This window comes from Sebastes fasciatus, chromosome 7, assembly GCF_043250625.1.
Source record: "Sebastes fasciatus isolate fSebFas1 chromosome 7, fSebFas1.pri, whole genome shotgun sequence".
Taxonomy (NCBI): domain Eukaryota; kingdom Metazoa; phylum Chordata; class Actinopteri; order Perciformes; family Sebastidae; genus Sebastes; species Sebastes fasciatus.
Window position 1 is genome coordinate 36,059,897 of NC_133801.1, and position 18,096 is coordinate 36,077,992.

At 41.9% G+C, this 18,096-nt stretch overlaps 1 protein-coding gene across 2 annotated transcripts; it reads right to left on the bottom strand.

Annotated features, from left to right (window-relative positions):
• Positions 1 to 253: 253 nt before the first annotated feature.
• Positions 254 to 18,096, bottom strand: apbb1 (amyloid beta (A4) precursor protein-binding, family B, member 1 (Fe65)). Of its 2 annotated transcripts, none has more exons than XM_074640515.1 (14): positions 17,943 to 18,096; positions 16,615 to 17,276; positions 13,348 to 13,553; positions 13,203 to 13,262; positions 12,949 to 13,028; positions 12,778 to 12,844; positions 11,426 to 11,572; positions 6,184 to 6,311; positions 4,764 to 4,878; positions 4,557 to 4,641; positions 4,379 to 4,459; positions 4,111 to 4,226; positions 3,284 to 3,460; positions 254 to 2,985 (listed from the first exon to the last, which is right to left on the bottom strand). In XM_074640515.1, the coding sequence occupies exons 2-14, from the start codon at positions 17,252 to 17,254 to the stop codon at positions 2,830 to 2,832; spliced, it is 2,058 nt and encodes a 685-aa protein (XP_074496616.1). In that variant the 5' UTR covers positions 17,255 to 17,276; positions 17,943 to 18,096; the 3' UTR covers positions 254 to 2,829. The 2 variants fall into 2 exon arrangements, with proteins under 2 accessions (XP_074496616.1, XP_074496618.1); XM_074640517.1 differs by lacking the exon at positions 17,943 to 18,096 and adding an exon at positions 17,602 to 17,728.

Genomic DNA, 18,096 nt, shown 5'->3' on the forward strand with positions numbered 1-18,096 from the left:
TAATGCATATGCAAAAGAGCCAGACAGGTTGTGTGTGGCTTCTTTTACATTTTAATGGAAAAAGCTGGGAATGAAAGATAAAGCCATTAATAGAAAATGAAAAAAATGGATGCTTCCACAAGCAGAAACCAAAGGAGACATCTTCAAGCTGTAGCATCCAGACCCGCCCTGTGGAAACCAATCTCTTCACAACCACTCGGCTTCACACAACCACAACACTGCAGAAATATTAAAAGACCACATAGATAAACAGTTAGGATATGTTCACATTTATTGTGCAGTGACTTTTATATACATACATTTTATACACCTAATTTACATGAACAGAAATAATTTAATCTGCTAATGTTCTTTGACTCATCTGGCTTTAGTGTTGCCACCGACTGGACACAGCACACTTTGAAAAAGGAAAAAGAATTCCAAGTGACACATGAGTGACATGGCAGTAATATGAGTCGATGTAGACTAAATTGCATTAGTGTTATATCTTACACATATAAAGAAGCAGTTGGTAAGAGTTTTAGTTTAGATTTAGTGTTAGTGACAACTTCTAAAATGTTAAAAACATCTAGAGGAATCTATGAATGTAAGTTTGATAAAGGCCAGTCATTAGAAAGCGCCGCTTTGCTTTCAAAATGAGGTGACAAGGTCGTACAATAAGGTCAGTGTCACACTTCCCTATCGTATCTATCTCTATACTCAAATGGGATTCATTTCCAATCCATATGTTTCAAACATATCTTTTGTTGCTATTTTACAAATACTAAACTTCTTTTAGCACTACTTTGGGGACACTTATGATTTCAGCTTTTTTTTTTAGATATAAAAATAATATCAAATATGAGTGTTTCTTGAAAAACAAAACATTTAGAAAGTTTAAAAGTTATGAACAATTCAATGCTGATAACAGGTAAATGAAACTTAATCAAAACTACTTCAAAATGGCTTTAGTTTAGACCATAGGTGTATCATTACGCACCATTTAGACTGAAACATTTAACACAGTCTCACTTCTTCACATCAGCATGATGACGTGGACACAACGTTATCCATTAACAAATCACTGTTTCAGAGATGGATTCTTTTGTTCAAAGTTGTATTTGTTATGTCTATACATTCTTTTTCACATCATTTGTTGTCATTTATTGTAGTTTTGTCTTATTTTGATCTATATATGTAGTGGAGTCAGTTAGCCTGAGGATATCCAGTAAGTAGCTACCAATGTCTCAATGTGGCCAAACGAATGCCTTGCAGAGGTCAAAATTACCAAAAGATCTTACAAACTGCATCTTTAATATTAGAGAGGACTAGTACTATTGTGCTACATACAGTATTGATCACTGACAGACACATAAAGATCAAATACAACTTGGCTAATTAGTGTTTTCTTTATAAAAAGTCAATCTAACCAACTAATGTGAATATCATCTTAATAGTGTACATTGTAATGTGTGGAAACAATAAAAAATACATTAACTGGAGTGGCCGGGCACACACGTGTCAAAATGTGGCCTAGGAAAAAATAAAAATGTAAACCACTGGAGAGAAATCATCTGTGGGTTTCCCATATACACAAACTGTAAATACAAACATTAATCTGCTCTCATCTTTTCAGTCTGAAGGAACTGACAGGAAGTCTAACTCTCTACTGCTAGCTTATGATAAACACTGACACTAACTAGAGTGACATGCCTATGAAACACGAAACAACACATCAACTCCATCCTCCTCTTACCGTACAGAAACACAGAGAAAGAATTTACAGGATACATTGATGGGTCTTAAGCACTAAACTGCTGCAAGCAGCGAGAACTCTAAGCTATCAAAACATGCAGCTTGTGGTGAGTTTCTACAGTACTATTCAGTAGACGGTGGGGGTGAACGGCGGTGTGAAAACCCAGAGTTTGTATTTTTTATTACTATTATTTCTATCACAAGATAATGAATTTCAACATGGCTCTGTTGTTCCATTAGCCTCGCACCCAAATCCAGCCAGACTCTCTCATTAAAGTGAACAAATGAATCACAAGGCAGCCATCGTGTCACCACACCATACAGGAACATCTGATTATTGCACACTAGCACTGAACTTGCAAATGTTCATGCAGAATGTATGAGAAACACACTACACTCAAATCAGTGGTTGCTCACTACGTGACAGATGACCATACAGCTCTTTGGAAGACTAAAATACATTGTTTGGGAGGGACATAGAACTATACGTGGCACACTACTGAGACGCCTACAGCGCTTGTGTTACATCCTAAAGGTGGTGGAGAGAGGTGCAATGATATTTTAGAAAATCAATATTAGGATACTTGACACCAACTGACGACGGCTGTGTTACAGTACCTTGTTTAAAAGTAGAAAAGGAGGAGTGTTAGAGATGATAATTGCACCGAGGAGGGAAAGAGAACGAGAAATTTCTGTGAGAGAATCTAGCAATCAAAGTCTAGCGCCTGCATGTAAATACTGTATATATTACATCCATATCCAACATTCATAGCATTGTTTCTGTTAAAACACAAAAATAGTTAAGACTCACAGAAATAATCCCAGCACAGAAAAAATATAGATGCCAGGGTTTCATCTGTTTGGAGATGGGAGTTTAAAATGAGAAAGTAACGGCCAAAAAAGGAAAGAAATTAAATCTTTTCACACACTAATTTCCCCACAAACTACTCCACACACCAGACTAGTGACTAGACAAGTGAGACGGTCGTAAGGCGAAACTGTGGCAGAAGGATGAGAGGAAGAGAAGTGACATTGAGAAGGGGCTGTGATGATGGACCTTGTGTTTAATGAACTGTGGATCATCTTCACTCCAACTCACGGGGATTGAGAGCCTGACCTGTAGCTCTTAAAGCTGCCCAGCAGACTCTGCACCCCCTTCTTGACCCGTCGAGCCACAGAGTCAGCGGGAGGAGTCGGCAGGCAGGAGGCCAGGCTGGGCGGACGTGCATCCAAACACTTCTGGTAGCGAAGCTGTAAAAAGAAAACAGCAGATCTGTTTTATGACGGACACTAGACTAAACTCAAACACTAGACTAAACTCAAACACTAGACTAAACTCAGACACTAGACTAAACTCAAACACTAGCTTGTGGCATAGAAACAATGGCCATTCACATTTCTGCCAAATTAGCTTTCAACTGTGGGACACAATGAAGTGAAGTCTTGTCAGAACTAAAGATTCCTCAGAAATCATTTGTAAGTTATTTACATGTCCATCTCATCTCTCCACCTGTACACTTTTCATCTCATGTGTTTGTTGTTGACTCACCATGCAGGCCGCCTGTACAGACTCACTCAGACTAGCTGCGTTGGGTTCGCACCAAAACATGTGACAGGTGTAATCTTGGGGACCCTCCGCCATGATGAAAGCAAAGGTGTGGACGTCCTTTCCCACACCCATGAAAGACAGGAAACGCACCCTGCACTCTGACAGCACCTCCTCACTCTGGTTACAAACACAAATGACAGTAAATTCATTCACAAAGTCTACTTTCCATTCTTTAAGTGGTATATGTTTTACATGTTAATCCCAGACCTTAAAAAGGATACATTACTAAATATTAAACAGATTGAATTAACGCTGTTTAACTATAGAATTTAAAAACAAGATTTATACGTGTGAAGTAGGGGTGTCGTAATATGCCGTTGCTGACAATAACCGTGATATTTAAAAATGAAATATTGATATAATGTTAATAATACACATATGATAATATAGTATTAAAGATCCAGTGCCTCTTAAATCACACTTTTGTACAGTTATGGTTGCAGACTCTCTCTCCACCTCCCCACACATGGATTTTGACTGTAATTGATTTGCCTGTAATTGGTTTTTTTTTCTCAAATGTTCTATAGATATCGCAATAATATTGTTACAGTGGATTCTGTTGGCCACGATAATCGTGTAGTGAAATCTGATATTGTGACAGCCCTACTGAAGTAAAACACGCAAATATTGCAACACTTAAGACACTGAAACATATTGCTGACATCCCAGTAAAAGCACATCACGGTAAAATTTTGGCACCTTATTTCAAATAACTGTATCACCCTCCCTGAGTTCAAGTAACCCATGTTCAGTTAGTTGTCTGTTACCTGTTTTGAAAGTATTGTGAGGGTGGCTGGAGCGATATTCACTGAGACAGGAGTCCAGTCAGCTTTATCTTTGTCATTAACTGCTGCCTCGAGCACATCATTGATTATATCCATACCTGAGAAATACACAAAGCACATTATACAATGCATTAACCTTACCAAAATCTGAATTGTGATCAGGACACAACAAGTATAGTTAAGATTCCAAGACACAACCAGCTGAAGTAATTACACAAACTATTCTATCTATTTGAAGGTGTTTTCTTACCGACTGGCTTAGCCACAGCTTCACAACCAAGGTAATAAACATGGAAGCGCTGGAAGAGCTCATTTTTCGGAGCAGGAAACTCTGTTAAGAAAGGAGGAAGAATTAAGTGACCTGTTTCAACACTTTGAATATTAAAATTATTCAAAGTGTGAGAGGCCCTGAAGGTACTCTGCTTTACCTTCAATAGGGATGACTACAGGGTTACTCGGGTCAGAGCTGAGCCTGCTCACTCCTGGCTTGGTTGCCTTCCTCTCCATCATTATCTAAAGTCAAATCAAGGGGAAGGAAAGATGTGATATTCAAGTAAGAAATTCAGGGTTGATGAGAGATCAAGATATTGCATTGAATTCATAATTAAACTAAATTAAATCCAATTGTGGCTGACCTTTGAACACATCTCATGGAGGCTGGTGGCTATGTTCTTGGCAGGTGAGTCACAGCGGAAAACATGACACTTCAGAACCTGAGTCAGGTTGTCTCGAGCCACGTAAGCAAAATCCCTGCAGGTGAAACCAAATGGAAAGGTCACATTTACATATTGAATCATTAATACAGCATACATGTATGAGCCAGTTTGAACAAATATATGCTTATGAGCACATAAAGCACACACAACAGCACAACACTATCATTTTATAAAGTCTTAAAGATATGAATTGTTAATGTATACCTTTCCCTGTTCATGATGGAAAATGCAGCATGAAAGAAAAAACAGCATTGTTAAGAAACAGTGAGACAGGAAGCAGGAACAGTCACAGGGTTCTCTTTGTCTGCAGGGCTCTTAATAATCCAGCAGAGGGCAGCAGCGTGCAGTAAAAAGAGTACAAGAGTACAATGGGCTTGTCATGAGCCATTTCTTTAGGAATGCCGAGCCTCTGAGTCATGAATGAGTCACAACTGCAGGAGGTGGTACATTATTTTAAACGGGAATAAAACATTATGGCAGAACATTCAAATGAGTTGTTGTCCTAACACAAGTCAGGAAGGATATTTGACAAACATTGACTGAAGCTAAAATTGTATTTAACTCATGTAAATTTACCATAATGCACCTTTTATGAGAAAAATCCAGTAAAGAGTTCAGTTCATTGTAAATTAAAGTTTAGAGATGCTTTTGTCTAATTGAAGTTAACTCACTAGAGAGATGCTTTCACTGAGCACCCTCACACAACTCAAAAATGTGAACTAGAATAAAAGTATTATCGTCTATGTCAAATGAAAAACATATGGTTATTCAAGTACAACTATAAATGAAATAGAACTGGCCAATGATCAAACAGAGCCTTTTTGTAGCAAGGGTTGTTTAAAGCAAATTTAAGAAGTTAGATAAATTAACAGTGTCTATTTGCACCTGGGTGAGAATAATCACACAGCAGCTGTTTGTCCATTTACACACGGTATTAGTAGTAGCAGTAGTAATATATAGAGCGACAACGTTCATGCAAGGAGTAGGTTATGGTGAATGAATGGGTATTTTTCACTTAGTTGACTTGTTATTTTCTATTTTTTTAATTATATTTTCAGTTTTCAGTCAGTTTGGTTAGGTTTAGGAAAAATATACAGTACATGAACACAAAGTATCTAATGTGAGCCCAGGTTGGGTGTAAATAACATCGTTGGCTACGGACACCTGGATACTTGTTTCTGCCATGCTATATACACCCGGGTGTTATTCACCACATTGGCTATTCCACCCTGGGTGCAAATAGTATTGTTGGTTACTGACACCTGGGTGCTAATGCCATAAATAAATCATGTGTAGTTCTGCCATCTTCATATTTGATATGGTACGCTGGATTACTGACCTGCCGTTGTCTCTGCCAACACCCCAAACACGGATGCTGCCAATGGGCTGAGCATGAAGCAGAGTCTGTCCCAGTGGGTCAATCAAGTTCATAGTGTCATTCTCCAGCACCATCAGCATGTCCTTACCCTGAGACAGAGAGAGAGACAGAGACAGAGACAGAGACAGAGACAGAGACAGAGAGAGAGAGACACACACACACACACACACACACACACACACACACACACACACACACACACAGTATTTCAACTATTAAGTTAAGATGTCTATTGGGGTGGAGCGGTTGGGTTCATATCACAGTTTTGGGGTCACGGTTTTGGGTTCGGTTCGGTACATTTATGTTACAGTGAGGAGGTCATGTTCTGATTTCAACACGCTTTTCATTTATTTGGCAAAAATAAGGTAACAAATGTTTGCTTTAACAAAAGTATTGCTTACATAAAGAACATAAACACTTCTTCATTGTCAAATCTTAATTGAAAGAATAAGTCTTCTACAGTCATTAGTGCAAACAAAAACTAAAGCTTTGTTATTTTCATATAAATATGATGTAATTATAGACTAAGGCCATCGACATCAATTGAAGCATAAGCTCAACCAGAACTATACTAAAAAACAACAACAACAATATAACCTATGTCTCAATTCCCTGATTATCAGCTCTTATTCGAAAGATTAGTTTTTCCACTCATAAAGTGCAGTATTTGGAGGATTGGATTTCTGTGCCACTGTTACTTGAAAATAATCAATAAATATAAAACAAATTACAGAGATCGTGCTGTTGCCCCTCTCCAGTTTCCAATCTGTCGTTGCTTGTGTCAATGCTTCAGAGAGATGCTCACTGTGTGGCTCTCATTAAGGCGGCGCGTCTGTAAAACATAACATTTTATCTCCCACTCTAAAGTGACGTGGTGGGCAGTCAGTTCAGTAACTTTCAGTCGCCCTGGATGTCCATCCGTCTGTAGTAAGAGCTATGTAGGCTGTGTTGGACAATTCTTTCACAATTCCTAGTTGTGTCTGTTCGTAATTACTGTGTTGCTTAAGTGTCAGCGAGAGGGAATATTATAGCGTGGCTCAAGTAACGTTACGTTAATCATATGCTGAAATCCAGCGTCCTCCACGACTGCATAAGGCTGCATATCTTTCACTATAAACCTCCCCGATGCTTTAGTTGTGTTTTTTTGTCCTGTCTGAGTCTGAGTCTGAGTCTGAATGTAGAGGCTGTTTAAATGCTGCGTGGAGAAGGAGTTGCTCTTTCCTACCAGACTCTCTTCTTCTTGTGCTATCAACGGACACACCGGAGTGATGTCTTCATAAACTGTTCATCATATTGGAAGTGTTGCCGCTAACATAAACCGCACGTGTTGCACGGTGCTCACGCAGTCGCCGTTTTATCCACCACTTTTTTTCCTGTCATTTTCATGGTAACACTAAATCCGTAATGCTCCCATACAGCAGAGCCAAACGATGCTGCAGCAGATCCTGTACTTTATCGTGTCCACTCGCCATTTCCTAACCTGCACTTCATCCGTGCCAACTGAGAAGTTTGAAGTTTTTTTTTTCTGCGCATGCCTTTTTTGACTGAAAACTGTGAGGCTGTTCCCCATTTCTAGTGTGACAAAAAACGGGAGCCTAACTCCACATGAAAGAAAGCACACAATGGGCCTCATAACCTATATCAAATGAACCGAACAATACATACACGCCCCGAACCGTGACTAGCGAACCCAACAGGTTGGATTTTTGACTTATATATATCTATGCATGTATTAGTATACATTGCAACTTTTACGATTTGAGGTATTTTGCTACAAATCCAATATAAATATAGACATTTTTATTTAGCGAATGCAAAGTCCTTGAGCCATGCAGTTGCCTCCTGGTCTGCTGTATGGAGGGTGTCTAACCCTCCTTTTAGACTGTGGAGCGGGCAAGCTTCAATGATGTGTTCCATTGTTTGCACCTCTCCACAGGCACACAATGGGCTTGGGCTGCTGCCCCATTTGTGAAGGCTGGCCAAGCAGGGGCCATGTCCGGACCTGAATCTATTAAGAGTTGACCACTGTATCCTTGGCAGGTTGGTGCCAGGGACCTGTTGGGTGGGGGCTGACACCAGATGTTTGTTTGGGACATCCTTGGACTCCCATTCCTTTTCCCAAGCTGATTGGATGGTGAAGTCGGCTGGTGGGGTATTCTTCCATATCGGTCGTCTAGATGGAAGACGGGCAGTGGGTGGGTTGAAGATGTCTGCATGGATTGGTAGATGGGGAGAGTCTTCGACCTTTTGAAGCATCCTTTGAGTAGATGCTACTCGCCGGATATGTGGGGGGGTTATATTGGATAGGACAGGGAGCCAGGGGAGTGGTGTTGAACGAATAGTCCCGCTTATGATTCGCATGGTTGTGTTGAGCTGGGTGTCCACATGGTGTGTATGGGGTGACCTGGACCAAACAGGGGCACAGTATTCTGCTGCAGAGTAAGCAAGGGCCAGTGCCGAGGTGCACAATGTGGGGGCTGCTGCCCCCCATTTTGAGCCAGCGAGCTTACAGAGCAGGTTGTTTCTAGTCTTCACCTTAGCTGCCATTCCTTTCAGGTGTTCCTTGAAGGATAGGGTCCTGTCAAGTGTCACTCCCAGGTAAGTTGGGTTGAGGGCGTGCTTCAGCTTAAGTCCGCTGAGTTGGATATTTAGCTCTGAAGCAGCTTTTGCGTTGTTGAGGTGGAATACACTGGAGACTGTTTTAGCGGGGCTTGGTTTTAGGCGCCAGGTTTTGCAGTACTGGTCCAGCTTTGCGAGGTCTTCCGTGAGCACCTGTTCCAGAGAGTCAAAGTCTGGTGCTTGGGTTGCCAGACAGATGTCATCAGCGTAGATGAATTTACGGGATTTAGTGGTGGGTAGATCATTTGTGTAAAGGTTAAACAGGGTTGGGGCGAGGACTGACCCTTGTGGGAGTCCGTTTGACTGTTTTCTCCATGCACTCTTATTCTGTCCAAGGTGAACTCTGAACCTCCGGTTAGTTAGCAGAGTTTTAATTGTTGCTGTTGCCCAGGCAGGGAGTGCTTTTGTGAGTTTTAGCAGGAGGCCTTTGTGCCAAACAGTATCGTAGGCAGCTGTGAGGTCGAGGAATACTGTTCTTGTCTTCAGTTTGCGCTCGAAACCATTTTCGATGAAGGTGGTTAGGGCCAGTACTTGTTCTCCTGTGCTGCGGTCCTTGCGGAAACCGGCCTGGTCTACGCAAAGAATCTCTTCTACTCCTGGAGATACGCGTTGTAATATAAGGCGTTCTAGGATTTTGAAAGGGACGCAGAGTAGAGAGATTGTGCGGTAGCTTGCTGGTAGTTTGTGGTCTTTACCAGGTTTTGGTATGGCAATTACTTTTGCTGACCGCCATTTCTTTGGGATTGAGTTTGACTGTATTATCCTGGTATAGAATTGGGTCAGCCAGGTTAGAGCTCGGGGGCCCAGATGTTTCATGAACTCTGGAGAGATGTTATCATATCCTGCTGCCTTTCCACATTTCAGGCCCTGCAGGACTTTCTCCAGTTCAGCGACCTCAAAAGGCTCAGGGTTGCTTTCCTCTCTGAGCTTTTTTCTGTGTGCCTTTAGCTCAGTTGTAATTGATCTTCTGGTGTTTTTGTCTTGGGCTGCTTTTGCAATAGTCAGTAGGTGGGACGCAACTTGATTGGGTGTGACAGGTGGTCGGCTTTGGGTAGGTGGTTTCTGTGCAGCTCCAAGGCGGCGGATGAGGCTCCAGCATTTTCTGCTTGAGCGGGTGAAATTCAGGTCTGCTACAGTCTCCTCCCATTTTTTCCGCCGAGCTGTAGATAGTGATTCAATGAGATGGTCTGCCATCTCGGGGTCCCCTGATGTTTTGTAGGCTTGTAGGAGGGCAGCACTTTCTCCGTCCAGGCATGGGACATAGAGGGGTCGGTAGCCTCGTGGAATTGCTGTGTGGGTAGCTTTGTAGATGGCGCTGCAAAAGCGATTGTATGCTTCATCTACAGTGATGGTTTGGAGTGGGATGGTGACGATACTCCGGTCCAGAGTTTCACTGAATTTCGTCCAGTTGGCTTTTCGGAAGTTCCAACGCATCTTCCTTGGGCTGTTTATGATTGGGAGTTGTAGGCCAATGTGTATAAGTGAGGGCCGGTGTTGGCTGTGTGGAAAGTCGTCAAGGATGAGGGTCTGTGCAGGATAGGGGGTTCCATTCAAAGAGCTGACCCAGCACAGGTCAGGGGAGTAGTCCTTATTCCACCTGGCTGAGTGGAATGTTCCTCTTTGTTTGGGGTCATGAATCAGAACAAGGTCGTTTCTGGATGCCCAGGCTGAAAGTGCCTCACCATCACCATCTACTGCTGGGTATCCCCAGTCAGGGTGGTGGCAGTTAAAGTCCCCCACATAGATGGCAGGGTGGGGGAAAGTGGGTAGGACTTGCTGATCCCAGTTGGCACTCGGGGGCTTGTATACATTAACGATGTGAAAACCGCCAGTGGTTATGGTTTCAGAGAAATTGATTGTTGTCAAATGGTTAGCTTCAACTATGTCAGAGCGCACATAGGTGGCAAGTCCGTGTTTGGTATGGGGCGTGTAGCACAGAAGATCAAAGCCATTGATGGAGTAGCGGCCTGCTTCCTCTGTGCCAACGTGAGTCTCTTGGAGGCAGATAACGTCAATGGAATGTTGGGAAGCGAGGACTTCGATGAGGCTCCGCTTGGCTGCAGACAGGCCTTCAACATTAAGTTGTAGTATTCGGAGGGCAGGTCCAACCGCTAGGTGCTCTTGGGGCTGTTTGTGGTTACTGCTTTCGGCTTGGGGACTGTGACTAAGATTCTTCGATTTGGCTCTCAGGCGTTGTCTCTTGGAATTTAGTCTGCTGGTAGGATCATTGGCTTCCCCAGGCGGGCCTGGGTACTGACGGGGGGCGCGACCTGAACGCTGATCCATTGCCATCCCAATATAGACATGGAAACATTTCTTAACAGCTTCAAAATACCTGGAATTATAGTAACACTTTCCCAATGGATGAAGTGATGTTATCAATCACTTTGTTAAGCAATAACCACCAAATATACTCAAAGAGATTTGAGTGTTGCTGTTTTTGTGTAGAAAAAAATACAATTATAAAATTCTGATTGCACACTGAAAACTTTTGACAAGTAAACAGCATTTTCAAACATATCTCCATCAAAGTGGACATTACAGGAATTGCCATTGTCTGTGTGACTCAGTAAAATCCCCTCACCTCTCCCCAGATACCGGCAGTGTCATGAAGGTTGTGTTTGTGATAAGAGAGCTGCCTGATGCAGTTGTTGACAGCAACGCTGCTCTTGCCGGGTACCATGTCCTCCTCAGACATCTCCACCCAGCCCAGGGAACGCACTGCAAAACACTGACAATACACACATTCAGCACATTAGCAAAAAACAGGACAGCACAGGGAAGTTGAAGAACAATTAAGTTAGGACAGGGTGGAAATATGCGTTGTGTTGGATTCTCTGTAAGTTGATGCTGCTTAAGTCAAGTTCACACTAACCAACTTTCAAAGTCTGACTGCTGTACTGTTCACACTACACAACTTGCTGTCTTGTAATCAGGAGTCTTTAAGTCGTTGTGGTTTTCCCACTACATGACTGACCGGCAACAGGGGGTCACACTCTACAAGATCTATCATCAGGAGGAATCCCCGATGAGGTCTCCAAACTACGTTTTGTCATGAAAACATGCGAGAAATACACAGTAAATGACTCAACACCATACGAGAGACACATCGCTGATGTTGTCGTTGGCACATGTTCACATGTCTTTCTTACTATTTATTCCTCTAGGTGCAACAACAACTTTGCTCTGTGTTGCAAATGCAACATAAACAAAGTAAGTAATATAATATTAATATGAAATATATAATATAATAAAGTAAGTTCCTATTGTTACCCCTCCTCCCCCTGGTTTCCCCTCAACCCGTGTCTGGCGCTCTCAGTGGCTGTAGCTCAAGGCCAGAGTCCCCGACAGATCCAGATATTTACCATGCTAGATATCTGGAATGTGTCTGTGAGGCATCGGCTCGTGTCTTTGAGCAGCTCACACATGACCCTCGAGTGCTGATGTGCGAGCGGTGAGCCAACACCAATTTGCCTCTGATCTGTCAGGGAGCTCCAAAAACTGAAAATCAGGGCTAAAGTTGTGTAGTGTGAACTACCATTATTTCCACTCTTTTACAACTCACTTAGCTGTGCTGGTTACTCCATAACTTAGAAAAATGCTTGCTTGGCTACAAACGTACAGATACAACAAGAAAAAGTCATCATTTGGTCTGACACCTCAACCTGCTGTGTAAAAATGTAAGGTGTTTTTGCTTTTTCAAGGTCCTGATTGGAAATAACTATAGGTTACGTTATACTTTATAAATCTCTGTGGAAAAATGTCTCCCTCTGCATTTGATCAATCCTAAATGTTTCAGAGCAATTTTCAGCACCAGTTCTGAAGCTAGTCTTTTGTCTCAAGAGCAATGACAGTATTCTTCATACTCAATCAGGTTTTCAGACCCTAATTTACTCTCAACATATTGGAGAGATCCAACATGAAACAGTGATTTACCTTAGTTTCTAAATCTGTGCAGAGTGGAGCAAGCTTCTCTTCTTCTTCAGACTGGGAGCAATTGTAACTACAATGACAGAGAAAGAGAGAAGGATAAGCAACAGAAAGAGAATAAGAACAGGTGATAATATACTAACTATTAACTACTCAAAAAGCTTTAACAGCACATACTTCAGGTTGATGGATGCATAGCGTAGAGTTGCTCCTTCAAACTCTTTCAGACTTTGATCAGATGTGACCTCTCCCTCCTCCTGAAGACACAGACAAAAAACAGTTAACAATGGAAACTTTCACTTATTCAAAGATGTTGACTTGACAGACAATCCAATCCAAAACTATTTGTTGTTGCCAAAATGTGAAAATATGTAAAAACCCATCTTTCATGTATTTCAAGTACACTAAATTACATCCTTGCTACAACTTACATTCCACAGTTCCCCTTCACCGACTGCTTCATCTGTGCTGGAAAGGTGAGCCCAGGATTCCTGGAAAATGTAACAGAAGATATTAGAGTCTACAGACTCATACACCATTCGCCTCTATCCCAGCAAAATGTGCATTAGACCTCACCTCAGTCTCCTCACAGGGTGTAGTCTCCAGGGACATAGTGGAGGACATCATGGAGTCGCCAACTTTACCCAGGGGTGAAGGAGGCTCCCACTGGGTGGTGCCTGTGGGGATGTGCCAGTAATATGTGCCTGATGTGTCGCGCACCCTCATCCACCCTGAAGGCAGGTCTGTGTCAGTCTCAAAGGCACTGGAATCCCAAAAGGACTCTGAACGGAAAGGAGCAAAGGAGAAACACGGGAACAGGAAATTGTTTAAAAGACAAAACAAACTGTGGTTAGGTATGGTGTCTGACAATCAGATAAACTGGAATGTAAACACAGAACAGGGATGATGATTCACGGTGGCCAGCAGTCTATCTTCTTTATAAACCAACCAATAACCACAGCAATCTTTTGTTGCTTCACTCCACTCTTTGATTGTTTTGACTTAAAGGTCTCATATGATGCTCATTTCCAGGTTCATAGATACATTTTAATGTTGTACTAGAACATGTTTACATGCTGTAATGTTCAAAAAGCCCTTTATTCTTCTCATACTGTCTGCCTCGGTCTGCCTGCATAGAGCCGCTTTCACCCTCTGTCTGAAAAACCCTGATTCAGAGCCTGTCTCCTCCCAGTCTGCTCTGATTGGTCAGCGTTTCCTGGCCTCTGCTGTCAATCAAAAGCCCTCAACACAGCGTCACTTTCTCCCCCTCCCTGCAGCTCGCCGTGAGCTACAGAGAGAGAAGCAGCAGGAAAGATTCACATATAAACTACTTCAAAGTTTATAAACCAGAAACTTCACACAGCGCACGTTATCGGAGGAATCTGATTCGAAATCGGCGAGAAATGAACAACATCTGCGGTCCAGATTCCAGGTTTTCCTGACGGTTTCTCTCAGGTAAATAATGCTATTTATAGCTCTGTTAGTTAGCTCAGTATTTACATTCTGCATAAACTCTGTAAACCGTAAACATACAATCTGTTTTACGTTTGTCTTCACAGATCCATCTGTGAGAAATGACCGACAGAATCATCCCAGTGGAGAAGAAAACATCTGCTGTGAGCAGATAGTTCCATTTACACGGGAGATACAGAGCTAACATGTTAGCATGTAGCTACATTACAGAGCTAACATGTTAGCATGTAGCTACATTACAGAGCTAACATGTTAGCATGTAGCTACATTACAGAGCTAACATGTTAGCATGTAGCTACATGTGACGGTGTGTAAACACAGTGAACATCAGGGTGGAAAATAGAAGATGTGAAACAGTAGTCAGTTCATTATTTCTGGTAAAAGACACCTGATAAACGTAGTAAAGTAATCAGAGTAATGGTATATTATTTACTGTAGAAGCTGTCTCTGTGTTACCATGACTACAGACCGGTTAACGTTACACTCACCGTAGTTTACCATGCTGGAATAGACTTCATCCTGTCTCTCTCAACATAACTGAACTTATATAAAAACTGCTCAGTAACCACAGTATCAGCAGCTACTGGGAGGATTTACGTTATGTTGTGTTTCAGAGTAATGGTTTTACTTGTCAGACAGTTATTGCCATATTTCTGCTGTGAAATGTTTGTCAGAGCTGCAAATTATCTGTTCACGTTCAAAATGCTGTGTATAATTAATATTGTCATCTGTCTACTCAAATAAAGTTTGACTGTGAAACAGAAATGTGTTGTGTTGCTTAAGGTCACTATTTACTACCTGTACCCTTCTACATGCATGACATCAAATACATTTTTCATATCACCTGTTTAAACAGTGTAATTACATAAAGCCTTTGTGAAAGAACATGTTATATTTATCTCAGATGATGGGAGTACATGAAGACTGTTCTGCTGGTTCTTGCAGACTAACAGAAGTAGGAGCATACTTTGCTTATAGTTATGAGGCGGATGGCGAGAGACAGTCTGTGGGCGGGGTCACCTAGCTGGAGGTTTTTCTACCTAGTTCTAACCGTCCCACCAGGAAACCCTTATATGGCCTGGAAAATGACGTCACCAGTTTAAGGAAGTGCTGCTCAGCGTTTTTTCAGACCCATTTTCTGAGAGATGGAGCAGGAGAAAAAGAGAGAGGATGGTCTTTTATGATACTATGGTGGCCTGTAGACACACTGGGGACAGATATTGGTGTTTAAAAGACATGGAAAAGTGCATTTTGCATAATAGGTGACCTTTAAAAAATACTGCTGAATACTGACATAATACTGATTGGGTTAGATTATTACTATACTTCTACTATACCCTATGCATTGGTATATTCAACTACTATACATAACTTTATACTACTATAATATAACTGAACACTTATACTGATAAAATGAGACTGCACTGGCATCACCAACCAAAATGTCCGACCTGGCTCACCGAATCAATATTGCACAAAAACAGAGCATGTAAATTGTTTCCAATTGCACAGATTTTAAGTGTTTCACCCCACTCCACCACACAGATTATAAAATATAATATTATTAATATAATATTGATATATTAGTCGGAGGACATTAGATTTAGCATTAATTTGTTTGAAGATTATTGGAGTGAAACAGAAGGCCTTGGGCTCTTTCTGTGACAAGTTAATGATTACAAAAACAATATGGATATACTACAGTATCTGCCATTATATCTATATGAAAAGTGTGCAAATTATGAACACAACAAGTACGATACAACACTTTACTTTAGGTCTCCCAATTTAGCATTTATAAGCAGCCTACAAACAGTTCATACTTGGTTTCTAACACACTACTGTATAATGTAGTTATATTGTGTTTTTTAGTAATGTACAGTATTTGACTGCAATTATAACTCCAAAAAAGCTATACTTGATATTATTACAATTTTGTTTTACTATATTGTCATTAATTATGTGTTTATACACCAGCCTCCACTTCAGCACAGGAGGAGTTATAGTTGTTGCTATGTACATTAATAATAAACATTTAGGCTATATCTGCTTACAACTACATTACAGTGTGTTATACACCAGTAAACCAAGTATTTATATATTGCCTATACTGTAAATGCAACAAAAAAAAAGGGGGTGGGGGGGTAGAGTGTTGCCCTTTCATTCAATCTGCAATTCATCTACTTAATGCTCCGTGTATTATTTTTTTAGAATAAAATCCATGTCACCATGTCTTCTCCATCTAATAATAGTATGTTGTTCATGGATCTTGTTGTCTGTGCAAGCTGCGACATCCAACTGCTCTTTGACTTTAAGCATGTCTAATGTTGTATTAAAGCCTAAACATTAACTCCCTGTACTTCTCTTTACCTCTGTTGCCGTTTGGAGAGCTGTCGGCCGGGTTGTCCTGAGACAGTGGAGGCCAGCTGGACTCTTCATCATTTGGTGTCCCATTCATGTTGGAGAAGAGGAGGCAGGCATTTCTCCCCACAACACTGGCGTCTCTCTGAGACTCCACATCACTCTGATCTTCTGTCCCCTCTCCTCTGGTGTCTCCTGATGCCTCTTCATCTTCCTCTGATGTCTTTTCCTTCTCTTTATCATCTTCCTCTCTCTCTGTCTCTTTCTCTTCTGTGGACTCCAGAGTGTGGATGAGTAGCGGCTCATTAAGGATGTTCTTGGACTCCTCCTGACTGAGACCTGGGCTCAGTACTATTTTGGGAGACTTGGTCTGCTCCTGGTTTCCCTGTTGTTCTTCCTGAGTGCTGATCTGTTGGGGGAAGTCCTCCTTGTTCCCATTCTGGCTGATATTGCAGTTGTGGTCCTGGTCCTGTTGGTTCTCAGCTACTCTCCTCAGCTGGTTCTGGCCTTCTTTCACCCACTTGGCCTTGTTGCCAGTGGCCTCCTGCTCGCACCAGTGACTGCTGTCATTCAGCTGGTTCTTCAGCTCTTCATCGTGTTTCTGTTTATTCACTACATATGGCAGATCTTCATCATCATGGCCCCCCATGTTAACTGTCCATGTGACGGTGCTGATGGAGGAAGAGGTTCAGATGGGTTAGCATTACCGTTAGCAGGCTAGCTAGCAGGCTAGCGATACAAAAACATGGTGACATTCAGACACAGTTTCTCATCAGAGGTCGAGAACATGTACCGTGGCTGTTGGCTACGAATAGATCTCTATATAGAGCTTAAGAAGCGTTAGCCGTGTTAACCGCGTCTCTAACGCTACAACATGCTACTTCCATTAGCTGTGAAGCAGCTAGCTAGCAGTCTGGAGACTGAAGTCAGTTTCTTGTTGGTCTATTCGGGTTGGCCATTACTGCAGTTACACACACTGGTGATCCTGAAACGTACTTCAGCAGCTTCACCTTCCATTTGCCAACACGACCTTCTCCTCTGTTGGTACTGAGCTCAGTCTAAAACTCAATCTAAAGCTCAATATACAGCCAGTCAGCAGCTCAGTGCACACATTCACATTCAGTCAGCCGATTGTTAACTAACATCCAGCTCTAACAGCAGACTGCCTGCTGAAACACTCCATCACCGCAGCTGGAAATAACGGATCTATCCGCCATCATCACCGTCGTCATCTTGGCTAGGCTAATGTTAGCTGAGGAGCTACCGTTAGCTCCTCAGCTAGCTAGCTAACGTCGTGACAGTGATTAATCCAGCTCATATTGAGCATCAACACTCACCTGCTCCACCAAACCTCCTGTTGTCGTAATGTGCTGAACTGTGTGATCTAACTACATGTTTCCACAGATCGTGAAGGCTCGCTTCGTTTCTAGGTGTTTTCTGTCAGTGGGCTCGACTAGTGATGGAGGAAGAACCTGCGTCACAGACTGACGT

Bases quoted from the DNA above. Each gene is read 5' to 3' on its own strand.
- apbb1 (XM_074640515.1), bottom strand. From the start codon at position 17,254: ATGGGGGGCCATGATGATGAAGATCTGCCATATGTAGTGAATAAACAG. The intron at 11,573-12,777 runs GTAAATCACTGT...GTGTATTGTCAG, and splicing joins GCACAGATTTAGAAACTAAG to TGTTTTGCAGTGCGTTCCCT. The intron at 4,642-4,763 runs GTCAGCCACAAT...ATTTGACTTTAG, and splicing joins TCCATGAGATGTGTTCAAAG to ATAATGATGGAGAGGAAGGC.